The sequence below is a fragment of the Dermacentor silvarum genome, chromosome 1 (genome assembly GCF_013339745.2).
Source record: "Dermacentor silvarum isolate Dsil-2018 chromosome 1, BIME_Dsil_1.4, whole genome shotgun sequence".
In the NCBI taxonomy this organism is placed as follows: domain Eukaryota; kingdom Metazoa; phylum Arthropoda; class Arachnida; order Ixodida; family Ixodidae; genus Dermacentor; species Dermacentor silvarum.
Window position 1 is genome coordinate 309,384,641 of NC_051154.1, and position 27,919 is coordinate 309,412,559.

Genomic DNA, 27,919 nt, shown 5'->3' on the forward strand with positions numbered 1-27,919 from the left:
ACTGCCGGAAGCACCTTTCGGAAACTGCACGCAGCAGCCAGCTTCTGGTGGTGTTGGTCACGGTTTCGTGCGTAACATGGTCACTTCCGGATAACGCGGACTGCTGTGACTTGGTCTGCGGCTTGGTATCTGCAGCGAAACATCAATCGGCGCGCGGCGGCGAGATGAGCTTCCTTTTGTAAGTTATTCTGCGTTCGAGCGCGGTCTTCGTCGGGCTTGAACGGCACCTTTGCACGCCTTTGTTGTCTGGAGTTGGGAAGCGCCGTTTTGTCGCCTCTCGCGAGCTACTATTTTCAGTGCGGTGATTAAACGTCGGTTGATAGGCTTAGATCAGCTGAAGTTGAGCAGACAAGTCGCGGGAAAGCCCCTCTACTTTCTGCGCCTTACATTGTGTCGTGATTTGTAACGGAACTGCACATGTACTACGAACTGTACGTACGTAGACGTCGCGCGCTAAGTAGCCAATCCATTACCTGCTGTGCTCGTTTCGGAGCGCCTTCATGTTCCGAAACGAACTGAGCGGGCTTGTGATGCTTGGTTATGACAGAACGAACATGTTTTGCTGCACACTGAACCAAAATTTTGCGTGGCTCTACCTACATTTACAGCAGGGTTTCATACATCCTGTGTTTCAGATTGCGCGTGCCAAGGAGGTTACTCGTGTCGTACACAGTATGCGTAATTCATACTTTCAGCTAACGGGTACTTTTGCGGCAACGTCTGGCGATGTTCTGGCTTGTACAGGTAACCACCGAAACAATAAAGTGTGCAAGGGAACATACTGTTATGGCCACTTTTTAAACCGTGTTGATGCGTGTGAATACGTACTACAAAGTGCGTCCTACAACGAGATGGACAGGTCCTTTATTGAACTATGGTCGTTGTGTATTATTCACTTTCTTCACTTGCTTAGCACACTGCTTTTGCATTTGAGCACTTGCTGAACCCCTTGCGAACTACCTTGCATTCATTTTCATTCTGAAAGCTTGCCTTTTGTGTTAGACACGTCTGTTGCGATGCAGTCGACGTCCGTTCTGCAACGAACTGAAAAACGATGCTTTGGCGATTGTTGAACGTTTTCACTTTCACTTCGTCAGTGGTTCTTTAAAGAAATATGAAGTACATTTGATAGCGAGGGCTAGTGTCCTCGGCCAGGTGCGTCAGCTCCTTTCCGCGCTTTTTCGCGAAACACGTTCCGTATAAGGTAAAAGAGCATCTTTTCGGGGTCTGTTGCGCGCGGTGCATGTAATCGCACCCATTCGCATCGTTTTCTTGCGACCTCGCAAGAAGTGTCGGCAGACCGTGTCCGTGAGGAGTCATGCGAACGAAGTCGGTGTGCGCGAGGTGACGTTAAGCCGTCGTTAAGCTTCACACCGACGACGTTCGGTACACAACGCGTGACTTTTGGTGGTGAAGCCCTGGGCCCTTGACCCCGCGACCATTACCACCCCCACCAGTGTGTGCGAAGACGCGGCGCTTCTCTTGATAAACTTTGCTGACCTGTGCCCGGCTAGCGGAGGACAGCCAGTTTTGTTGCCAAAAATAAGCCGGCTGAGCGTCGACTCCCGCCCGTTGTCGAAAGTGGGTGGCGCCCGTCGTGAGGCGGCGACGCCGCAACATTGTTGTCGCGAGCCGTAGGTTTCTGGAGTGACACTTGGAAATAGGCCGAAGGCAGGATGCGGTGTGGTGCTGCATTTTGGATTTAAATGCATGCAAGCGCGGCCGACGACTGCCGAAAAAATGGAGCTTGCAGCGCGGCTGCTTCCCGTTGAGCTGATAACGCGAATAATTCGTCGCTTAAATATTTGGTAAATATCTGGTCTTTCAATAGCCTACTCGTGGCGAATTCATCTGGCCGTTTCAGAGCACCCCAGCAGTGATTGAAAGGTCGTTTAAGAGTGTTTTGAACCTTTACTGTGCCTTAAAGTGGTCTTGTACAACCTTGGTGGTGCCGCTAGAGTGCTGTGAAATGACCTGTCCAGTGCCATCAGTTAGGTCATGTAGTGAGGTGTGCACATAGGCCTCGCTTGTTGAGAGTTGATGCGACAGGAAGTGGGCAAGTGCAGCATTGCATTCTGCATGTGTTGCCTCTGTTCTAAGCAGCATAAACAAATGGAAAGGCTGCAGAAACGTTTATAGTGAGGAAAAATGTAACGTAAGCATAACTAATAATAGTAATCAGAATAAAATATAAGCTTGAACAGAGCATGTGAAAATGATTGAGAATGTGGACAATTTAGGATTCCACATAGGAACTTGGTTCAGTATTTCAGGGACACTTTAACTGTACAAAATGCAAGAACCTGTGCACTATGGAACTTACTATTAATAGGTTAAAATTCATTATAGTCGAAAGTCTGATACTTGGGCTTCATTCATGTGGCTTTCAGCAAGTTGTATAAGGGAATGCAGTGACAGGAGTCTGCAGTAAAAGTGAAAGCTTGGCTAGTGAAGGTTACAGTTGAATCTAAGCATTGTACTAGCCGATGAAGACCCTTTACGGACAAGTGCACTAGAGAGTCTAGTGCTTGTTTGTGCCTTTTTCCCCGGGTACAATGTTTAGCCTCGACAGGAGTCTTTTGGATCTATCGTTCCTTGCACTCTGGTTCAGACTGAATAGCCCCACTTTCACCGGGCCTGTTATGTCTCCTCCTTATCTGTGATCCATCACGCTGCTTGATACACGCTGCACTGTGAACATGAGCCATAGTCCTGATAAGCAGAGCTCCGAATCAATAAGGCCATCTGTCCTGCTATCGTAAGGGTTGTCTGGCCACAGCCTGGCAAGTTCAGTACAGAGCAGAGATCAGCATTACATTTGTAGTGTGGCTGTAGGCAGAGACACGAGATAATGTTTTGAATTTGTTTGAGCCCACTCCTTTTGCAATGGTATATTGTTTACTGTGCTGCTGACTGGGGAGCATACTGTATTAAAACTTGCAACTACTCTGTGTTGTTTAGATGTTAAAGGAATTATTGTGGTCCAAGTAGACGTTTCATCTGCGGAATATTTTGGAGACAGGACATCGCTTTAACGTAAAAACTCGCTTCATGTATCTTGAAATATTTTAAAGGTATTAGTTGAAAAAAAAATAGTTTTAATTTCATTCAAGTATTATTGGTTTAGTAGTGTAATTGTTGTTTGTGCCTAGTGGCTTTTCCTCAATATGCAGTTGGGCAAGTATCCTCATTTTATATTCAATGAAGTTCTGTTGGCTTCTGCCAGTTCAGCATCATTTAATTTGGCATTTTGCTTGATTTAGTCATTCAAGGGTTCTGATTGGTGCCCTTACATACCTGTGCAGGGTAAAGCTCGTTATTGTAATCTCGTAAGTGCAGAGCATTGTGTCTTTTAACGAAGAAAGGAGCCATGGCCAATTGCATACTTGCCTATCGGCCACACCAAATGTGTAAGTCAGTGTATTCTGAAATCTGAAAAGCAAACATGCAGTGGCAGACTGACTGAAAGGCAGGCGTGCAAACACCAACACAAGGGTTTTGTGTCTTCCTTCTTTTTCGTCATCATCCCTTTCAGTTGATAGTTCGGACCATTATTTAAGGTGGAGGGAAACGTTGAAAAGTGGTATGGAAGAATTGAGAAGTCATGAACATGGTTAGGCTGTCTATAGAGCTCAAAAATCTTTATAAAAAAAGAACATTTTATTTTAATGCATTCGCATTCATGCACTTTCCTAGTGCTAAATTTCTATGTATCTATGTCTCTAAACATTTTCCCACCTACCTGGGTCACTGCGTAGTCCATGGCCGAATTGATAGTGCATCGGGTGCTGTGGAACAGAGTTCGCAATGAACTGCTGGACCAATTTGGATCACCAAGTATGTGGCCATGTGTACATATGTGCCACTCTTAAACGAACCTCTTTCTGCTGCAGCTGCTTTTTGTCCAATGGCGAGGACCGTTCGGGCATCCCACGACATCACATATAAGTGTTATTCTCTGCTACCTGCAGTTTGCGCGAGGTTCGCGAGCCAGAAAAACTAGCACAGCATTATGCGATAACGGAACTACTGAAACACAAAAGCACAACCGGCGCAGAGCCGAGCGAAAATAAAACCTTTTGACCGACCGCGTCGCTCTGAACGGTGTAATGTTAATGAGTTAACTTTTCTAAAAATGACATAGAGCTGGGGAAGTAGCATTTTCTTTTGTCTGATAATACTATACAACCATGTTTTTATAACGAGTGGTTGAGTACTAGTGACAGAATTTAAATAAAGAGTGCCTTCGTCATCGGGCAAGTACTTGAACGACCTGGGGAAGTCTCTAATCGTGTCCTGCATTTAGCTCACTTTCTTGATTACTAAGGCTCAGTTCGCGATGATATTGACACCTTAGAGATCCTCGAACACTAATCCATCCCTTTAGCTTGACTTGGTATTCGCCTTTAGTGTCTCTTTCAACGACACTCTTTGACGCCGACTTGGAGAGCTGCGTATGTAGGCACTCTGTCTGTGTTGGTCTTCAATGAATCTCTTTGATGCCAACTTGGGTCACTGGATATGTGCCAGAAGGTGTGTGTAGTTCTTAAATGAACGTCTGAACCCATTGACCCAAGTTGGCGTCAATGAGGTTTATTGAAGACAAGCACAGACCGAGTGTTACATACCTAGTGCTCTAAGTCGATGTCCAAGAGTTTCATTCAGCAGCGGTACCTACCCAGTCCCGCATCTACAGTGCCGAAATTCGGTGTGAAAGAGGTTCGTTAAAGAGCGCCACATATGTACACATTGCCACATACTCAATGATGCAAGTTGGTCCGACGGTTGGTTTTGAACCCTGTTCCGTCAGCACAGCAGCCCGGTGCGCTACCCATTCGACCATGAACTACCCTGTGACCAAGGTCGGGGGAAAACAGTTAGCGCCCTACATAGCACTCGGAAAGTGTGTGAAGTACCCTAAGAATTCTAACGTCATTAAAGGATCCTTCAAATTTTTTGATGCTGGACAGAATCGAACCCGCGTCACACAGGTTCCTCAAGGACAACAACCCAATGCTTTATCAGGCTGTGGGTGTGTGCAGCATTTAAATGAACGTCTTTCACATCAACGCTTTAGCGAGCTGTGCCATGAATGCACTGGGTATGTGCCGCTCTTCAATAAACCTCTCGCCAAGTTGGCTTTCCATGAGACTGTGTGGTGTAGTGCAAAACAAGACGAGGGACACTGAGAACGGAGGACGAGCGCTTACTGCCAACCGAAATGCTTCTCTGATGAAAGGTTTTATATGGGAAAGAAAAGAATGAAAAACAACATACAAACAAGATACCATCCCCGCCCACTGTTCTCGCTGGCGTTGCCCAAGAATGCCACCTCCATTGGCGATAACGCCAGGGATGGCTTACTTATACATGGGCAATCTTCGCATGCCATGTTGGCCGATTCGACAATGATGCGCGTGCGCTCATCCATATGCTTAAAGAATACTTTTATTTTCTCAAACAACGGTTTTTTTAGCCCTCCATTGCAGCGCATGCTGCAATGGAGGGCTAAAAAACCTTCCTTTCTCTTCCTAACATTATTGGCATGTTCATGCAGATGATCATTCAAACACCTGCCAGTCTGTCCCCCATAGCAGAAACAAAAAGCCCAGTGTGAAGTTCAGCATAACAACCGATACGTGGATTGTGTGCAGGGGGTCATGTACAGAATTCCCTTGAAATGCAGTGCATGCTACGTGGGACAGACTGTCAGGTGTTTGAACGATCGTCTGCGTGAACGTGCCAATAATCTTAGGAGCAGAAAGGAAGGTATTTTAGCCCTCCATTGCAGCGCATGCAGATTTAAACCGTTTGAAAACAAAAGTAATCTTTAAGCAGATGGATGAGCGCACGCGCATCATTGTCGAATCGGCCAGCATGGCACGTGAAGATTGCCCATGTATTATTTTCTTTCCCATATAAAACCTTTCATCAGAGAAGCATTTCGGTTGGCAGTAAGCGCTCGTCCTCCGTTCTCGGCGTCCCTCGTCTTGTTTCGCGCTACACCACACAGTCTGATATGAAGGTTAGGAGAAATATTCTTTATCACTATGTCTTTGCCTAACTTGTCACATTAAGCATTTACTTCCTGTGAAGTTGACGATGTATCGAAATGATGTTGGTGCCTTTAAGCGTGGACTGAACTGTGCATATAATTTTTTAGTGCAGCATTCATTGGAGGTGACTAGTCAATTTGGGTGCCTTGAGAAAAGCAGGAACTAGGCAGATGAGTGCTTGCAAATCCTTTAGGAACTTGGCCGTTTTTCATATTACTAGCTAACGATAGGTGAAAGCAGTGTGCACTCCCTGTCTAATGTTAAAATTGAGAAATATTAGAAGCAAAAACTTGACAAATATGAAAGTAATGTCATGCATTTAACCACATGTGGAAGTGGGATGGCACCCAGGTGATGTGTGCATGACAAATCCTTGTGGCTTAGTTAGCAGAACAGTGAACAGTGTTTAGCGATTGTAACAATACTCGGAGTGCATGGCTGCCGGTGACTTTTTGCACCACCACTGAGCACTGGACACTGAGCTGATGCATTGTGGTACACGATGTAAGTGAGAGCCTTTGTACTTTGTGACTGCATTGGGCCCTCCAGTAATCATCCAACACTCTCCAGTGGCACAAAAAATGGCAGCTGCCATGCGGTCCGATTATCACGTTAGAATCTCCAACACTACACTTGGAGACAAAACTCTCGATTCGGTCGTGAAGGGGGGGGGGGGGGGGGGTAGCATAGCGCATGCTCCAAGCACGCTCCAAAGAAGCTGTCCAGATACCGTGCTGCTGGGTGATGAAAGAAGCCCTGCTTTATTATTATACATATATACACATGTATTACATCACAGTGGATCAGTTATGGCAGTTGCAGCTGCCGATAGCTGTTGACAGCCACGCGTCAGACATGAGCAGGCAATTCCAGCACAGATTCTGTGGGTGCTTCAGAAAAGCTACATTTATGCATGTCTAATGCATACACCCTGAATTTAACAGGCATGCTACAGTGTTTTGACATGAATGTTTAGGGTGCATGCTCAGCCTGCAAGGAATATGCAACACCTATAGCAATTGGATCAGGTATGGTCGACATAATGTCCCTTTAAATGCTTGGTTGGGGTCAATTCCTTTCTGTGCAGATAAACTGAACTTGGCAATTCAGTTTGGTTGAATTATGTGAGCTAGTGCAGCTCATTGAGGTATTTGCTGCTGTCTGTGCAGTTTGTGGCTCTAGGCTTGTTTAAATGTACAGGGTCTTCTAATTTATGGGGTGTATGGGCCTTATATGTTGCCTAATGTGGATATCTATTAATGAAGTATTACTCTGCTACATTTTATGCCAAAATGTCGACTGGTATGAGCGCTTGAATACTCATTAGGTGTTTCCCTTAAAAGTGTACTACCCTGTAGATTAGAAGGTGCAGCAAGGCTTATAGATCCTAAGATACACAAATCCTAAGAAGGTAGTAAGTCCTGGTTGTGAAAAAAGTCAAATTTGCAGATTTTGCACGATGTGTTGTGTATATAATCGCTTTGTCTTGTGACAAATATTACGTTGGACAAACAGGGCGCTGTCTTAATGAGAGGTTGCACGAGCATAGCAACAATGTTAAGAAATGAGATCGCAGTGGGTGGTTTTCTTGCTTCTCTCTGCAAGAGCTACATGCCTGACTTCAACAGGACCAGTATAACGTAAAACTATTCCAATCTGTTTTTATTCCAAAGTGGCCATTAGCCCTCCGTGATAGGTCAAAACAGCTGCAGCTCTGCCAACATGGGCGTGGTCGGTTTGGAATAAAAACAGATTGAAATAGCTTTACGTTATACCGGCCAGATGTGCAGTTATAGAACGTCATCATAATGAGCTGACACATGAAATAAAAAAAGCTGAGGCTATAGCAAGATTTAGACGGATGTGTATAATCCTGCAGTCTGTAGCTTTATCATCTAAAGAATTGATATTTCTTGGCTTGCCGGCATGTGTACAGTCTGTTTCACACTTGGGGGAAAACTCGGAAGGCGCTCCGAGATTTCCCTTGAGTTTGAAACAGACTGTACAATGAGTTGTGTGTGTTCGCTATGTATATAAGCTTTCACGAGCAGCGTTTACATGAATACGACAGAAGCGTATCGTATGAACTTTCAAGCGTATCGCATCTCATGCAAACGAGGTAATTCGCTAGGAAGGCGTATCGCACCCAATGCGCCAAACAAGGGCAGTTTGAGATGGAGAATGCGCATTTCAGCGGCGCATGTAAATAGAAGCGTATTGCATCAGGAATTATGGGAAAGCATTCGCTGTGGGATTACAACTGGCCAACCAACCAGCGGCGCGGCCGCTGCCGCACTGCGAGACATCAAAACAAACATGGCGGCTGAAAAAGTAGGTGCGTCGCACGGTCCTGTTGCTCGCAAGCATGGAGGAAGGATAAAATTTTTTCCTTCCTCCATGCTCGTGAGTGTCAACTCGCGTTTCCTTTACGCACTCGGCCCACTACCTGAAACCAGTTACGCCGGAAGTGGGCTGCACTTACCTCATACAATACCATGTGGCGCTACGTTCTCGCGAGAGTTTATGCGTTACATGTAAATGGCGTCGCATCGCCTTTCCCAAATGCGCTTGGAAATGCGATGCGCCACTGTCGCATTCATGTTAAACGCGGCTACAGGGTCAGGAAATGAATCGAAAGTTTAGCATGGCGCCCCTGTCTCCTGTTTCGACGTGCTCATCTTGTAACCTTCACTCTTTATGAGATGTGCTAATTCAGGAAAACATAGAGAGCATTTGAATTAATGATTATAGCTGTGGGAAGTGCTTTAATGTGGTAATTTTGTGTATAGATGGCCATTTAGAAGTCTATGAAAATATGTCATATCCAGAAAAATATGACGATATTCATAGATAAAAAATTCAGGTATTTTTGTGGAGCTTCTTTTATTTGTTTTTAGACTTTATAGATCAGCATTGAATGTAAAGAACAAGAGGGAGAGAAAAAATATCCTCTTTATGTCAATAGACATTTTTGCAATAATTTTTCAGTATTGTTGCCCACTCACCAGAGATTTAATGAGAGGCATGGAATTCCCTGTGCATGCAGCGGGGGTCGCTCCTCAAAGACCTTCAAGCCAAAGAAGAACATCCCGGAGGGCACGCATCAGTATGACCTGATGAAGCAGGCGGCGGCCACGCTAGGCTCAGGCAACTTGCGGCTTGCTGTCATGCTGCCCGAGGGGGAGGACCTCAATGAGTGGGTGGCTGTCAACACAGTGGACTTCTTCAACCAGATCAACATGCTGTATGGCACGGTGACCGAGTTCTGCACTGAAGGCAGCTGTGCAGTCATGTCGGCAGGCCCCAAGTACGAGTACCACTGGGCCGACGGACAGACAGTCAAGAAGCCCATCAAGTGCTCAGCCCCCAAGTACATCGACTACCTCATGACATGGGTGCAGGACCAGCTCGACGACGAGGCCCTGTTCCCTTCCAAAATAGGTGTGTTTACACTCTCGCCATGTTTTAATTTTTTTTGCATGTGCCCACAACACTAGGAACAGGAAGGATAAACACTGTTTTCTGCCCTGTCAAACGTGCTAACACTAGGGAAGTTATGACTGGTACTGTGGGGTTGCTACCTTCTTATACCAACGCACAATACCACGAATGGTTGGCAAAAGTAGAGCGAAACGTTGGCATGGACCTTCAAGTTGGAACTTGAGGCACCATATCACTATCAGGGAAAGCAGTAAGAATGCTAGCCTGCATAATGACAAGTGCAGCCCTAACCACACTTGTCAAATTATTCTTTTGTTTATCAAGCCAATACTCATGCGGTTCATGCTTCCTGAACTGTAGAATATAATTGCTATGTGCTTTCATGGATTCTTGTAAACTGCTTTGGTCGTACTATACAACTCAAGCCAAGTTCTCTTTAGCCATGTCAAACTGAGTTTCGAAAACAAAACTACATGCTATGCACAATTCAGCATGTTTCCATAGCCATGTACGCACTTTTGATTTCGAAAGAATGTCTCTAATGTTCTTCGACAAACGCACAATGTGCAGCGCAAATGTGAGCACTATGCAGCAGGGAGCAACCGACAGCCTATTCCCATTACCTTTTTGTGTTCGCCTCAACGGGTTGCAAGTTGGCAGTACATACCTGCCAACTCTCCCGAATTGTCCGGGAGCCTCCCAAATTCTTATCACATCTCTCTCTTGTACGGACGTGACCTCAAATCTCCCAGAAAGTGGCCGCCACAGCACAGCATCTGGATTTTTTTTTTACGCCCTATCGCTATAATTCTATTACGCTCTATAATATAACCATGCGGGAAAGCAGTGCAGGAGCAGTTAGTCACCACCATGCACCTTGAATCAAAGTAGCGGTCGCCGGCACCACCACGAATGAGAGCAACCGACGGGCGGTGCCATATTGGATTTTCCGGATTGGCTCGTCTCGGGGTGGTTCACGCATTTTTAGCAATCCAGTTGTTAGGTGACCGTGGGTGCCTAGGCTTCAGTTGGCTTTGTCAGATTGTCGAGTTAAGTGCGCAACGCCGAACTACTCCTTGTGTTTCCCCGAGTTTAGTTGGAATGATCGATGGCGCCAAGAAGTACTTGCAAGCATTTCTTAGATCCTACATGACTGAGTTTCCATGCTTTATCACTTTGTGGAATCATGACAAGTATGGATTCTTTACTACGTGCGCCTGTGATGTGAGCGTTTCGCATGGTGGCAAAAATATTTGGGGGGGGGGGGGTTAAATAATTTTAACCCCCTCCCCGCGCGGCGGTCTTCCGAATCTTCATGGTGCTAGGTTGGCAGGTATGGCAGTAGTGCTCTTATGGTAATGCTGGCACCAGTTTATGCTCAGTGACTCGGCGGCATTTTGTATCTCACAGAGACACCACGGAACTCGGGTTACTCACTCGCGAACTCGCGCACGCAAAAAAGCACTTATGTGCACCACCATGCAATGAGGGATACGTCAGTTCTGCCGTTCTACTTATTGCCGCGAAGACAGCGCCGCTTGTAAGCATGAACTTTTCTTACATCGTAACATGTGTAGAAAAAGGCTCGAACAGTAATCATATATATGAAATGTGATTTTAAACAATAATTATGGTTCACTTAACACCTCCTCACAAGCTGGCTTGCATGGGTCAATGTGTAGTCTCGTGGTGGGACCACAATTCTCAGTACAAAAGTTTCAGAGTAGAATGTTGCAACATACTTTTTTCGCAACTTTTTGTGCCTACTTGAAATGAGACTGCCTATTTAATCCGCAAACAGCATGTTCAATTCTATCACTATAAATTATGGTTGCATTTCCACCAAAATCTCATGACACGTTCTTTGCGGTTGTCAGAAAGGGTAGCAGAGTTCCTGGATGGGGCGAGTTTGTAGATACTTGTGAAGTAATAGGAAACCAGTCTCATAAATTTCTTCCCTCTTGTAAGCATCTGTTCACTGGTTTCCTGTTTGTTCACAAGTATAAAAGGGCACCTCCTCACAATTATTTTGTAGCCAAAAAATTTTAATGTGCCTTTTATCAATGAAGTAATCTGTAATCAACTGGCTGCTGCTTCCTCTTTTTCGGCATCCAGCAAACTGTTCAAGTCTGTGTCTATCTGCAATGACATTTGCCCCGCTCCACCTATCATCACATATGTCCATTGTAAAAGCACTATTTTGAAATTGTGTAGCACAGCAAGATTTGTACGTAACAAATTACATGCAATTAAGTACTAGTAATCAATTACATTATTTTGTAGTTTTGTAATTGACCGATTACTTCTCTGGCTTATTAACACTCACTATAATTTAATTACTTTTTTTCAGCAACCAGATTACATGTACTGAGTTAGGTACTTTATTGATGAGACTAGCGGGGACACAGCGTAACAGGTGACACAGCTTTGAGAACTCTAATAGGTGGGAACTACAGCAGAACGCCTGTGGTTGTGCCATGCAGCAGCCTCACGAAGGCTCAGGTTCGGACTTGTAAACCCAGGTGCTGAGTATTAGTTTCCTCATTTTAACTCGCCACCAGATTTTCGGCAACAAAAATAAACCAGTGCTGCTGGACGGCTCGAAATGATGGCCACTTCTGACGTTGACACCAGCAGGTCACCTACGGATTATTTTTCCAATTTTATATTGGCCCTACTAGGAGCGCCTTCTCAGAGTCCTAGCAACACTAAATAGCTGCACTTCATACACGTCCTAGACCCGAGCATCGCGGCATTGATTAACCACAGTCTCGTGCGCAAGGTGTTCGTATGTTACAACACGGCCCTTCTCTCCAGCGTGCACATCGAGCAAGTTTTTAGTGTCGCTGCAGATGTCTTCACATAAAAATGAGAAGATGAGTGAACAAAATTTTGGAATAGCTATTGTTAGTGAAGATAAACATTGTGTGAAGTGCTGCAGAGGTTGCATTGGAAGAGCCTGGCATAGCTCGTTCTATGTTTACTGAGTGTAATTGTGCAAGGTTAATAAAAGTTAGGAAGAAAGTACTGTAAAAGTAATCAATTATTTTTTAGTAACTGCCCAGTTACTTGCATGGTCCAGTAATTGCTAACTGTAATCAATTACATTTTTGAATGAAGCAATTGTAACTGTAGTCGGTTTCCTTTGCTGTAACATGTACAAGTCCGAGCGCAACCCTCCGTCCCATCACCTGATCTCGGAGAACTGAGTATTGGTGCATTGATGTAGTTCTCCACCACTGGATGCTGCCATTGCCCATTCGGTGATCATCTTAGCTTTTGGGAGAGGCACTGATTAGCTGTGACATCTAAAATAAATCTACCCTTTTAGTCAACATGTTTACTCCTGCATAAGAGCAAGGAAACAAAATAATAATGTGACGGAGTGATGTTCGCGGGCCCCTTTCTCCAGTCCTGACTGCTACTGAGAAAGCCGGCTCTTGTGTGTGTCGCGGATCAGAGGAGACTCAGACTGGAGTAAATGCGGTTGGTTTATTCACGATGCACACTCGGCGTGTTCCGAACTCGGTCTCCCCAGACCCCCCTCCCCTAAGGTCTGCCTAAAACTGCTGCTGCACGGGGTCCTCTCCAGTTCATCCATGGGTGACCCGAGCGAGGGTCGTGGTCCCACGGTTGAGGCACGGCACAGGAACGCCTCAAGCCGTCGTGATGCAGGACCACCGCAGTTGTCGGGCCATGGCGCTCAGCAGAGTCACAGTCCATGGTGCGCACTCGAGTCATAAATCGGCGCCCCGCCGCTCGTTGAGTAAACGATCGCTGCCGCCGCTGCCTGTGGCCCCCGCAGTGGGGACACAGGCATCCTGTGTCCCCCGGAACACCTCGCCGGAGCAAGCCGCGACCCGCGCTAACCAGGGCATTCCTCCTGCAGGCCACGGTTTCGGTTACTGAAGTCGCCAACATCGACGTCTGTGGCGCTGTCTTCGCATATTATCACAGGCGTCGCGTCGCTCAGCCCGACACCTCCGCTGCCACTGTGGCACATAAATGTCTCGTGATGCAACACACCAATGTCCAGAGCAAGAGTCCGTTGCTGCATGGGGAGGCCAAACGATACAGATAAATCACGGAAGGAGTACAAAGCAGTGATGCCCCACTCCGCCAAAAAGCCCACAGTGTTAAGACCAGTATATTTCCTATACATGCATTCATATCTTACCCCAGTGAGTGTAGGCTTGCCAGCCGGGACAATGCTTCATCATTTGCATTAAGTTTGCCCCTTTTGTGTACGATTGTAGCGTTAAACTTCTGTACTGCCAGAGCCCAATGCATCAGCCTAGCACTCTGAGGGAACGTCAAAGTAAGGAACTTTAGAGTACAGTCGAATCTCGTTAATTCGAACACGCAAAAGCACTTGCGACGTTTAATTCGAATATACCGCGGACCGACAATGCTCTCAGCAGCGCGCCAAATAACGCAGCGCCGCCTCCGACCAGCATTGCTCTGACACCGCCATAAAGCAAAAGCTTATGAGAGACCTCTGAATGCAGCGGCGGAGGCCCAGTCCGGCCAACGAAACTGCCCACGCCGGCAAACGCTCGCTTCCCGATAACGACAGACAACGAAACTTCAGGGAGCGGGCTAATCTGCGCCGGCCGGCTGTACCGGCGACAGGCGCGCATGGACAGTCGAAGGGGAGGGAGCTGAGAGAGGGCGAGGGGAGCCACCGAAGCGGCGCAGTTGCCGAGGCCAAATCCGCTTCCCTGCGGCCCTCTTCCTCACCTTCAACGGTCTCCGCGCACGCGCGCCCGTCGCTATCCGGCGCCGTCTGCTCCCTGAAGTTTCGTTTGCTGCCGTTATCGGGAACCGAGCGTTGGCCGACATGGGCGGTTGCGCGCCGCAATATTTCACGACTCGCACCGTTCATGCATCGTGCTATGGTGCTCGAATACCTCAAAAATGCGTCCTTTCTTTAATTCGAACTTCTTTTAATTCGAACAAATTTCCGGGCCCCTTCGAGTTCGAATTATCGAGATTCGACTGTATTATGGTCCGTGACCACCGTGACATTTGCACCAAAAAGCCACGTCTCAACCCGCTGTAAAGCCCATATAACAGCATAAGCCTGTCATTCAATTGTTGCCCAATGGGTTTGGGCTGGTGTTTGCTTCTTGCTGAGAAAAGCCACAGGCACTTCCCGGCCATTCTCATCGATCTTCTTAGCAAGGCATGCTCTTAAAGCTACATCAGATGCATCTGTGGAGTGTCGGCGCCCTTGATAGCTGTTCCTTAATGGCCTCAAATGCTTTCTCCGCGACGTCGCTCCATGGTATGTGCTGCGGAACACAGCGTCCTGTCAAATCGGTTAGAGGTAACACTAACGTAGTCACGGTAATAATTACATAGCCCAAGAAAGCTCCGCAGCTCACGTGTGTTCTGAGGCCGTGAAATGTTATGAACTGTAGCAACCCCTTCAGGGTCGAGCGCGTGTTTGCCCGACCCTATAACATGACCGAGGTACTTGACTTCTTGCTGTGCAAACCTGCATTTTTCAGCATTTGCAGTTAGTCCCGCCTGAGCTATCGTCCGTAGCACCTGCCTTAAATGGTCCATGTGGTCTTCCAATGTGTTTGAGTACACTGCCACATCATCTATGTATGAGCAAGCATATTCCCTATGTGGCTCCAGAATTTGATTCATGATGCGCCGAAAAGTGGCAGCTGAATTTCGCAGACCATAAGGCATCACCTGCCATGCGTACTGCCCCTCGTGTGTGACGAAGGCTGTGTACTTCTTCGCCTCCTCGTCTAGAGGTACCTGCCAATACCCACGTAGCATATCGATTACCGTGATGTAATTGGCTGCTGCTACCTCGTAAAGCAGCTCTGCTCTGCCCATGGGAAATGTGTCGGGCTCAGTGATTGCGTTCAGCTGTATGTAATCAACGCAGTCATATGCCTACATCCTTTTTTGCCACGCATACCACAGGGCGCACGAAGTTACTCCCTGTGTTGTTAGGCGCCTACACGGGTACTTGGTCCCCCCCCCCCTTGGAACTCATTCGTTTGGTGTACCTCATCGACGCATACGGCCTCAATTTGAGTGGTAACCTCTATCGGATCACCCTGCTCTTTTGTCTTTGGCAGTACCTCCTCCACGACAGGGAATTCATGAACAACGGTACTTTCTTCTAATAACTGCCTGTAGTCGTCTGGTGTTATGAGCGCGTCTACTCCATTTGCAAGTTTATCAGTGACAGTGCACATTATCCTAAGATTGCATTCTTCACACTGTGGGAACGCCGACATTATTAGCGGCATCAGAGCCAACTGTGGATGAAGAGGAGGGACATGCAAGGTGCGGCTGGGTGCCCTTGGGGCGCGGCCAGCGGAGACTGGAGTCTGTTGGCGGGGACAGCGGGATCGAGCCGTTTCCCACAACACCCAATATATCCGGGTTTTCCTAGTAATCTGAGCGGAACATAGGCTAACTCTGCCGCTGCCTGCTCACCAAATGCCCCAGCCAATTTTATGGTATTTCCTGTCAGTTCATATCCCAGAACTACTGACTTCCTGACGACACTAATCTCTGCCCCAGAATCAATGCTGCCTTGAAAGTGTGACTTGCCGCACATGAGGTTTATTGTCTCTACAGCGTGGAATATAGGAGTGTTTCTGAGCCACCATCCCCACACCAAGCACTTTCTTTGAGTTATCCGTCCGTACCAGATTTGCTCTACTTGCCAGCGCTGTTGGGCAGTCTCGCACAAAATGCACCATGGAATTACAGACGTAGCAACCCCTGCTTTTTTTTATTGGCTGTCTTGTTTGCCCCTAGTGAAGTCTTGCGTACATCAGGAATAGGCTTCGGCTTTTCACCTCCCGCTACCTCGCCTGGGTTGGACATCCCCCTCTTGCTTTCTTCGAAGCTCTCCGCCAGTTCAGTGATCACCACCGGAAGCATTAGTTTACTCGGTGTTTCGTTCTGGATGACAAATGAACGGGCTTCCGAACCCAGAGTGTCGCGAAGCCTGTCTTACCATCAAATTTCTAAATTGCTCAACGCTACAAACTTTGAAGCCATTAAGGTAATAAATCAGGCATTTCAAGTCTTACTGCACATTGTGACTATGTCTCACCGCTGCATCTCTTTGATTGAGTAAACAGGCGGCGATACTCAGCGGAAGATAATCGAAGTCCTTTAAACACTGTCTCTTTCACAATGTTATAATCCTTTCTTTCGTCTGCACTCAGACGGACGAGAAAGCCCCTGGCTCTCTCTCAATCGAGGCAAAACCAGCCCTGCCCTCCACTCGCGTGGCACTTCATAACAATCAAGAGTCACCTCAACATAATGTGGCGGCCCTGGCACTGTTCTCATTTCTAAGCCATTCCATGGCTAGTTCTATTTCTGTAATTCGGAGCTGCATTTGCAACATTGCCATTAGGTTAGAGCCTGACACTCCCGCGGACTCTTCTATGACCCTAGTCGTCTCGGCGTTCAAACCCACATCCACCTGCCCCCCACTCTAGTCGGGTTCCATTCCACTAACCCCGCCACTATGCAAGTTATACTCACTGGTCATAATACGCTACAAGCCAATAGCCGAATGAGACACCCATCTGCACTCCTCGTGGTTCCAGAAGTAGTGGCTTGGCCTCTTGGATTCACGCCCTAGATGAGTTCATCACCAGTCGGTCCTTGTCTACTCTTCTATCGGGATGGCTGTTTCCTCCTGCCTTCTCAACAGGACATCCTGTCGACTGCGCCAGTGATGTTCGCCGGCCCCTTTCTCTAGTCCTGACTGCTACTGAGAAAGCTGGCTCTTGTTTGTGTCGCTGATAAGAGGAGACTCGGACTGGAGTAAATGTGGTTGGTTTACTCACGATGCACACTCGCCGCGTTCCGAACTCGGTCTCCCCAGACCCACCCTTAATGTTTGCCTAAAACCCCTGCTGCACGGAGTCCTCTCCAGTTCACCATGGGTAACCCGAGCGACAGTCACGGTCCCACGCTCAAGGCACGGCACAGGAACGCCTCAAGCCGTAGCGATGCAGGACCATCGCAGTCGTCGGGCCATGGCACTCAGCAGAGTCGCAGTCCGTGGTGCGCACTCGAGTCAAAAATCGGTGCCCCACCGCTCGTTGGATAAACGATTGCTGCCGCCACTGCCCGTGTCCCCCACAGTGGTTTGCACCCGCCGCACGGATGTACGAGGCGCTGACTGAGACGTTCCGGCCGACACTGCTACGTGCGTTTGAAGGCGCGCTAACCAGGGCATTTCTCCCGCAGTCCGCTGTTTCGGTTACTGAAGTCGCCAACATAAATGTCTGTGCTGCTGTCTTCGCATATTATCACAGGCGTCGCGGCGCTCAGCCCGACAGACATGGTTTTAAAAGATGAAAGGGCAGGCAGCCTGTTGAGTGAAGTTGTGGGCTTCCAACTGCATCTGCAGAGATAACATTGTGCTGAAGTGTTCATGACTGTGCTATTGTCTAGTTACTAATCAAGTTCATCTATGATGTTCAAGAGTTGTTGCAGAGTTCCTTGCAAGGGCATGATTACTAGGTATCAAAGAGGAGATAATGTACAAGATACATTCAAGATGGGATGTGCATCTACAGTGGGAATTGTAGACCTTCCCAACGAGTGCTGTCTGGGCGTTGCCATTATGTATTGCCTTCTTTTACTGCGGTGAGCCCACATTAAGACACATAAGCTCAGAAACACTAGGGACAGTGGCAGCACGTGTGCTCATGTATCCATGCAACAGTTCAGAGAGGGCATGTTTTCACATCATGATGGCAAGTGCTGTAAATTGGTTCAGGGAACCTTATTTGTCTGCTGGATACTGCCTTCAACAAATTTCAATAGGCTCTTCTGTGCTTTGTCAACATCTAAACTAAGAACTTAACACTTGGCACCGTAGTCACACTAAAGTGGATATAGGTATAGTACTCATGGCTCCAGTGGCCACCATCCAGTCTACAAAGAAAGACAAGCATGCACATGGCATTTATTGCAGCTGTATGAAACTGATAGAAATACCTCCCTAAGCACATCACCGTGGCAATTAATCGGCTCCGTGACTCAAGAGGCTCCATGACTCAAGAACTGTGAACAGGGGCTTGATCACAACACACATATTTCGAGAATGCCAGTTTGGTTTTGCTGATATGAACAGGTTTCTTATTTAGGTCCCAATAACAGCTTGCCATAGCTGTTCTGTATGCTTATCAGGCAAGGCATCTGCAGGTTTGGTTAATGCAAGCAGCTTGTTATTGTAACTTTAATCACAATCTAAATGTTGAATGTATACAGTTGACTTCCAGTAATTCGACCGTGATGGTACCGACGAAATAAATTCAATTATCTGGCGGGTCAAATTAACCAAGATGCAGAAAAAAAACACCAGGAACACACCGCCGATTCATTTGGCAGTATTTGCCGGAGTCTAACGCGCCCCCAAATCAAACTAACGTAGAAGTGACACTAAAGCTGCTAAACAAAGTAGAAATGTAACACGCACTTGATTTTTTTTTTTTTTTTCGAGAAAAATGGGCAAGGGTCTAATGGCAGCTGGTTTCCTAAAATCAGGTTTGCCGCACGGTTTTTTAAAGTCTGCCTCGTTGCTGTGCATTCGTGTTATGCTGTACAGTGTACAGCATAAAAACGCTATGAAGGCAGTCTTAGTTTCATATGTGATTTCACCGCACAGGAAATTTTTGAGCAAATTGTCTTGAGAAAAAAAAAGGTGCACAATAGAATCGGCTGAATACCGTAATCAGACATTGTGAGCTACAGTTATTGTTTGAAAATCTACCTAGGGCAAGCCAAATTTAGGCATTTTTGATGGGATATTTGAAGTGTTTTCAACGCGTTCTCCCCTAAGCTCTGCTGAGACAGACGCTGCCACTAAAGGGGCCATTACTGGGGGTCGCCATAGGGGTGAAGTTCGAATTATCTAGGGAAGGCCAATTGTAGGATCAAAATAACAAAAGTTTGGGCCCATAGAAATGCATGGGCACCGACTAGGACCTTTGGTCGAGAATGAATTACTAACCGAAAAATTGAATTAGCCAGGGCCAAATTAATGTAAGTCCACAGTATTGATAAACTAATTATAAGTTATATACCTTGGACAATCATAAATGGGACAGCATGATGAAAAAGTTCTTCTCTGTTGCTGTTTGTAGGATCTGACTATGGAACTTTGTTCCTCTTGGGCCAAGGATGCAGTATTCTGCTGTTAAACATTATGTGCATTTTCCACTTACGCTGGTTTGGTGGTTGAAACTGGAAGTGATCTACTCTAGAGCATTTGCCCATTCTCTTTTTAGTTTGACCTATTCGATCAAGTTTGCTTGAGCAACTTGTCTAGAACAGGCCTTGTGTTTGCACTCGGCAAAAAGTTGTGGACTTGTCTAGTGAAACACTGTAACATATAATTCACTTGCAATGGCTCCTATTTTACTGCACTTTTGGCTCGTTCTATGTGCTGTGTAAATGAGCTAACAATTGAAAGCCTCAGCGCTCCTTCAAGATGTTTAAAGAGACTTCATTGTATTGCTTTCTGAAATTTTATGTTGCTGGAGTACGGCGTATTAGCATTACAAATGTTACACAAGCGACTTCTGCAATAGCTGTGATCCCAACCTTAGTCGAAATTTCGTGAAGTATTTTTTCATTTTACTATTGTATAAGCCAAACCCCGAATTTTAGAAGTGAAAAGAGCTGTTGTCCTTTGAAAAAAAGCGGCAAAACTATTTTTTTCGTCTGCAGACATAGTATTCCATTTTATATGGTAGTTTCACTTTGTGAAGGCTAACAGGCTACATTCTGCAAAAAAGAAAATATTTCAGTATAATTTTTTTTTTTTTTTGTCTATATAAAAACTATGGTAGGCTGCATAAGGAACACAGCCACAGAGGGGTACGTAAAACATCTTGTGCATGCTGCTGACGGCGTATGGGCACTACGGCACAGAAATGGCGTAACCAATTACACTGCTTACATTTATTCAGGCATTAAAAAATTTACATGATTAACTTATGTTACAGCTAGTGGAGGTCTTGCAGTCAAATTTTTGCAATCGTGCTCGCTCCCTGTTCGTAGTGGACCTGTTTGTTTTGCAGAGGGTGTTTGGGCACTACGGTAAAGTAATGATCCCCTCTACTAGAGGCACCTGCGACTGCCCTGCGCCGCTTGAGCCCATCGCACTCCTGCACTTGCTCCTGCGCTTGCCTCAATCTCCTCATGGAGATGAGCACGTGGTCAGAGGGGTTGGATATCTCTCGTGTGTTGCTGTGCGGGTCTCTTTACGCCGTTTATGGACCATATGTGTCAAATGCAGGGGGGCCATAGCTGAGCAAGCATGAAATTTCTGTAACAAATTGCACACTTGTAGGCCTTATAACCCCTGATGAAGATTAGTTGAGTTTGATAAATTATACCTTCTGTTGGCATAGTGAGCTCTCTCAAGTGCGATTGTTTCTTCATGCTTAGATGGACAAATGTACTGACGAGCTATGCCTTTGTGAACGCTGCACGTGAGGCTAAATTTAGCTGCGATTGCATCGTGCGTGATGTGACAACAGTGTCATATGCGCACACGACTTATGGATGATCGAGTAATGGCTTCTTTCCTCTACACAACTATACCAAAGCGAAGCGCATGACATCTGTTCATGCATTAGAAAGTTTACATACGCAACTTATGCAGCTAGTGGGCCCCGCCATGGTCATAAATCGTTTACACGAATTGGCATCCCTTTGTCTTGCTGCATGAGTCTCTCATTTCTGGACCTTGCATGTCAAACGTGGGGGTGCCATAACCATGCAAGCTTGAAATTCCGGCAAAAAACATTTCACACTTGTATATCCAACTCCTGACGAAAACAGGTTTGAGTTTGATGGATTATACCTACTATGGCTGAGCAAGCTCTCTCAAAGCAACCACCACTCCTGCTCAGATCGACAAATAAACTGCCAAGCTATGTCTCTCGGAACACCGAGCAAGAGGCTAAATTTAGCTGCGATTGCGTCATCTGCACACGCAACACATGCATGATTTAGTAATTACTTTTTTTCCTCTACAGAGTGATACCAAAGCGAGATGTGTGGGTATTACAGTTGCAAATACATAAGCGATAATGCTATAACATGTTCTCCTTACATGCGGTTTTAGCAAGTGAACCCCCTGTGACCGATTTTAGACTTGTGACATGAATAGCTGCATCACTACATTTGAAATACATATCAAAGAAAATGTTACAGATTTTAGCTGAGTAGTATGTATGATGATTTCACTTTTTTATTTAACTATGACGAGTACCCTCCTAATGTATAGAAAGACAGTACTTGTATGCTTATCACCTGAGCCATTTGAAAAGAACTGCATTCGGAGCAGTAATGCACTGCACTGTTATTCATATTCAAAGTGTGTTGCCAGAGCTTGAATTTTTCATAATTTTCTCCTAATGCATACTTTTGATAAAAAAAGAAAACCTTATAGCAATGTTTTTGTGGCTCTCAAAAACATGTATTGGGGGCTTTACTGTGATTCACAGAATTTTCTTGTTTTGTTTTGTATCATCATGTTGGCTAGTAGTATAGAGGTAACCTTGCCAAACCACTTGGGTACAGTGCAGTCTATTTGTGAACATTGCACTATAGATATGAATGGCCTCTCTCTACCACATCAGATGCACCTATTGTACATCTTCGATATTAAAGGTATCTAAAACTAGCCCAGGTGCAAATGTGTGTGCATGTGTGGTTATTAGAGCCACAGTTTTTTTTTTTTTTTTTTTTTTTGCTTGCCAACATTATTATCAATGGACTTCACTGTATGTAGAGTTCTGTCATCATTGGTAATGAATAGGGGTGTGCAAATAGTGATCTTTGAGACCAAATTGAATCGAATAGTGTCAGAATCGAATCGAATATCAAATACTTTTCTAGTAGTTTTCGAATAATGAATAGCCGTTATCACGAGTAATATAAAACAATGTTCACATCCCAGTATTCTTAAAGTTAGCAAGTTTCTGTCACTACATAGTACGTTAGGAAGTGTTTATTAAAAGCACAAATGGAGCATTAGGTGCAAACAATTAGTTACTTCGCATGCGCAGGGCTCTTCAGTGAGTGCGAATGATCGCTGTGCAGCCTGTAAAAGTATAGCTACCTAAGTGATGTAGCCTGCTCTACTCCGCAAGTTGTCATGTTTTATATCTATACTGTGCTCGTGGGGGTGAAAATTTACCGTACTCTTGCTCCAGTTTTATGTTCATTTGGGTGCAGTTGATGTTCGAAAAGTATTCACATTTACGAATAGTGACCATTCGATTCGACGACCGAATCAATTAGGACACTATTCGATATATTGTTCGAAAGTTTTGAATATTTGCACACCCCTAGCAATTAACCTTGAATTTGAGGTCTGTCGTTGAGGTCTGCCTTTGAGTCTGTCACTGGCTGTGTGCTAACTTGTGTCCTTGTGGCATGCAGGTGTGCCCTTCCCCAAGAATTTCTTCTCAATCGCCAAGACAATCCTGAAGCGACTGTTTCGGGTCTATGCTCACATCTACCACCAGCACTTCTCAGAGGTGGTGCAGTTGGGTGAGGAGGCGCACCTCAACACCAGCTTCAAGCACTTCATCTTCTTCGTCCAGGAGTTTGGGCTCATCGATCGGCGGGAGTTGGTGCCCTTGCAGGAGCTCATCGAGAAGCTTACCAGCAAGGACAGGGACAGCAACCCGTCGCGCTAGGACATATGCCGTCTCCCTACTGCTCTTCCTATCGGAAACACACGCCACCGCTACTTTTGCCCACCCCCGTGTTGTTATTCTGCATCTGCAAAGACTTTCTCTTAGGCTTGCTGCAAGCCAATGTTCTGCCTTGTGTTGTCCTTGAACACTGCTGGAACACCCAGGTGCTTGCCTGGAATGCTTGTCGTCGGGGAGAGGGAAAGCAAGGACCCTTGATGGCACCTAGATTCACTGTACCACTGTTGCCACGCTGACACTTTTCACCTTATCTTAATTTCCGAGCACTCTGCCCATGATGCATGTTTCCGCGAGGCTAGAAGCACGCTATGCGATTTTTAGGAACGTTGCTTTGAGACTCTGATTATGTCGAACGCGGTGCCATCAGCTGCTGGAGGTGCTGCAGGCCACCTTAGTTCAGGGAAGCCTTCATGTTCTTTCAGCAAATTTCCCCATGCCACAGTCGCGGCCACAGTTGCTTTGCTTCCATCTGCTGTGCGTTGGTCCACACTGCTCGTGCTTCTGTGCAAACGACCAGTTTCGTTGTCATGTGCTAGCCTGTTGCACCACTTTCAACTGTGATGCTAAATCGTCCTTTTATACTTGCTAGGCTGAATCTGCAAGGGTACAGATGCCTGTTATACCCTGCTCAGATGGGCAAATTTAAGGCGAGATGCTACTTGAAAAACTCGAGTTTTTTCAAAAATTATAGATTTCTTGTTTTCACTTGTTTTGTTAAGTTTAGTATTTCTACTGTTATGAAAATAAACACCAATGCCGAGACAACTGGAAATGGGTTAAAATTGCGTTTAAAGAACACAGGGTGGCTGTTAAAAGCCCAAAAGTCTGCAGTATTCTAGTGTCTCACAGCCGACAATGTGCAGCCACTCGCGATTGTGGAACGCATGTGGAGTTCGGCCAAGCCTCATCCTCCCTATAACCATGGTTGCCCGGCCTATGCCTCTGTTTACATAGGCATAGGCCTATGTTCTACATTTTGTCATGGTGCAGAACAAGAAGTATGCAACTTGCAAAAAGACTAATTTGAAATCAGCATAAAGAACTCCATAAACAGCCCAAGTTTCGTTGCTCTAAGGTGAATAGTTAAAAAAATGTCTTCGAGTAGCATCTCCCCTTAATGACTCTTTGAGTGAGTGCAAATTGCCGCAGGGTGTCACTTTGTCAATGCACTGGCAGATGTGAAAGGAAAGTGTAATTTGGAATTGATGGCAGTGTCTATCAGTAAATTAACTGGCAGGTTGGACCTTTGTTATTTTAGGCACTAATTGCAAAATAACATTCACGTGATCAGTCATGAGCAAAGAAAAGATGACAGTGCATTCAACACCCAAACGACGCGCTGCGCGTTTGGAAGATTTGAAAATGCCGAAGCAATAGGGCCTAAAAAAGACTCCTTTCGTTGGCGGAGGAAGAATGGCTCTTTCCAAAAGCAGCAACGTTTAGGTCATTTGAAATCGCAAAAAGGTGGTTTCAGAAACAGAGCCGACCCTGCATTGTTTCATTTTTGAAACACTGCTATGGAGGCTTCACACATGAACACAGCTAAGCAAGTTCAATAAACATACTAACCTCAGAGTGATTTCTTCAGCGAGCATCACTAAACCTTTCCACGTGACAGCCTTCAAGTGACGCTAACAACATAGTGCACTCCCTCAAAGGGACACTTACCCCCGTATTCTGAAACACTCCTTGACTCGAAGCTCTTCTTCCACTCCACCAATACGGTGGCTAGAAGGGGGAGGTGGGAGCAACGCAGCTGTCGGAGAGCGCGGCGCATGTTGCAGTGATTCATGATGCCGAGTGGTGGCGTGCGCGTCGACACTAAGATGCCTCCGCTGTAGTTTGGCTGCTGCCGGAGCTAGCGAGTGCGCTCGGTTTGCATGGTTCTGTTCGGTTCTTTTAGCTCCACGGCTCATTTCTGTTTGCATTCACGCTGTGCAGTTGTACCTCCTTGCGGTGACAATAGTTTTACACGTTGCCATGCCGTAAGAAGCCATGGCAAGTCGCATGAAACGACAGACGCACTGTTTTGCGCCGTGCTGCACAACAGGCTATATTTCTGCTAGAAAAGCAGAAGAAAAAAAAACATCCCTTTTCTCAGTGCCTGACGACGATGAGGCACTTAAAGCGTGGCAGCGGCCCGGGCCCCATGCTTATAAGGCCTTAAACAAGACTTGGAAGATCTTCGAGCTGCACTTCGAACCCCAGTTGAATCATCTACAGGGTGTCCCAACTCTCATGAAACAAGATTTAAAAATATCCTAATGCCCCGTAGCCGGACAGAACCAAGGCAATGTTGTTTGCCGTCGCTTGTAGATACTCCGATTATTTTTTGCACTCTGCCTAATTACATAATTAGTCTTAATTAATCATCTTCTCGAATATTACACTTAGATGGAAAGTGTCAATGTGAAAATTGTAGAACAACTTAATAAACTACCGATACAATTTTCTTTTGCTCAATACGTGCTACATAAGTGTTTTTCCGAGCGTGAGAGAAGCCAGCGAATACACGTTAAGTGCCTCGAGCTCGCGCAGCAATTTTGCGTGTATTCGCGGGCTTCTTTCATGCTTGGAAAAATACTTTTATGTAGCACGTATTGAGCTACAGAAAGCTGTATCGGTAGTTTTTCAAGTTGCTCTACAATTTTCACATTGACACTTTTCATCTAATTATAATATTTGAGAAGTTGATTAATTAATGAAGACTAATTATGTTATTAGGCGGAATGCAAAAATAATCTGAGTATCTACAAGCGACGGCAAACAACATTGCCTTGGTTCTGTACAGCTACGGGGCATTTGCATATTTTTAAATCTTGTTGCATCATAGTTGGGACACCCTGTATAATGGATCATATAATCAAGTGCTCTATGTCGTTCTTTTGAGTATTCTTCATGTCCCCGCCGTTCTAATTCATCAGCGACTAAAATAAGTTTATTTACTTAACTCCTATGTGGAATGATTTCTAAAGCATCATATATTGGTATTAACCAATTTGACGAGCAGGATGTAGTGCGTCGCAGTAATATGGCCTAAGGAGCTCTTCACTGCGAGCCTAGAAATCGGTGCAGCTTTTTTTACCCACACCACTTGCATAATCTTCTTCGCATTAGCTGAAATCATTCTTTTTTTCACTCCCGACGATTCGGAAAAGCACGTAGAACGCGTGCGACCGAGACGAGCGAAAAATACTTGTGCCGGCTGTGACGTGCCCGAATCTAATGCATTTTAACACTTAACCGCTCATCAGAGGATAGCGGCTATTCATTTATTGTCTCCTCTACTAACAAGGCACAATATGCATTAGCTTAACGCTAGTCATGTCAAATATGCGACCGCTAATTACGAACAGAAACGCCCGCTTCAAAACCCGCGGCACCAATCGCAGTGCTTCCGCGCCCGGGGAGCAATCTTGCTGTCAACTGCAGCACCGCCACTGCTGTCATGATTGCTTGCAACACTCCGCCGCCGCCGTAGCTCTCACCTCCCCCTTCTAGACACCGTACCACCAAGTTGAGCACCGCGCCGCCCCTCGGCTGAAAAACATGCTACGCTTCTTGATAATTGTGTTGGAGTGCCAATGAAGCGCAATGACAACTTTTGTTGTGAGTTGGCGCTGCCATCAGCCATCAACAGGCTAGGTGACGATTTGTCCCCGATCCATAACTCCTCCTCGTCATCATCATTGAGTCAAGGTGGAGTTTTGAGTGCAGGGACGTTTTAGAATACAAGAATACAGGGGTAAATGTGCCTGTATGACAGGGGTATAACACTGGGCTGCACACACTGACTCAAGGTTTTCTCCAACATGGCATTGCCACTTCAAAAACTATCTTAAATACAGCCACCTGCCCAAAGGTTTTTTGTTTGATTTACTATGGATGACCTTATCTTAACTCACAGAAAGCATAACCAGTCATGCTGACAGCAATCAAGGACTGCAGCACACAGTCCTCATCTGTGATGTAGTTGACTGGCCTTGATCTTGCACTGTTTTGCCTAAATGATTTGTTTCAGAGCAGAATTTCTAATGGGATAGCCTTTGTGCATTGTGTAGTTGGCACGTTTGAACCTGTGACTACTAAGTACTTCTTCATTGGTTTCTACTCGTGGTACTTGCAAGCATTTCATTCTATGCACCCTCTGCTCCCTACTGATGTTTATGGCAGTCTCATTGAGAATAAAGCCCCTCCATCAGCTCACCTGCAGTGTGGAGGGGCTTTAATTCAGAATATGCTCATGGAGTTTCCTGTGGATTGTTGCCATTATGATTGATCATACAGGAAGGTCTGCTCAATGATGGAACTGAATGAAACTTGTGCTTAGTGAATTGTGTTCCCTGCTGCACGAATAGCAGTTTAAAAATGTTTAATTTTTTAAGAATCCACACAGCAGACAAAAAAAAAAAAAAAAGCTCATGGTCCTGTCCAAGGAATCTGCAGGTCATCAACTGCAACACCAGAGCATATGTAGAGTGGAGGGCTTAACTGCTTGAGGAAGGCCTCTCTGCTGTCTGACAATTGAGCAGTGCCTCAGCATGATGCACACTCCTTTTGGCTTGCTTCCAATGTTTGGACTTGTCGCACTTCCGGGATCTCTGAACTTTCTTCCTCCAGCCTCCTTTGCAAGAGTTGCGCTCAATCTTTGTTGTGCACACTGAACCTTACTGTCTC

The 27,919-nt window shown here is 45.8% G+C and overlaps 1 protein-coding gene across 1 annotated transcript; it reads left to right on the top strand.

The window, feature by feature from the left end:
- Window positions 1–27,623, top strand: LOC119437293 (MOB kinase activator 1B). The gene is made up of 3 exons (XM_037704349.2): window positions 1–178; window positions 9,103–9,497; window positions 22,965–27,623. The coding sequence occupies exons 1-3, from the start codon at window positions 165–167 to the stop codon at window positions 23,222–23,224; spliced, it is 669 nt and encodes a 222-aa protein (XP_037560277.1). The 5' UTR covers window positions 1–164; the 3' UTR covers window positions 23,225–27,623.
- The last annotated feature ends 296 nt before the right edge of the window (window positions 27,624–27,919 follow it).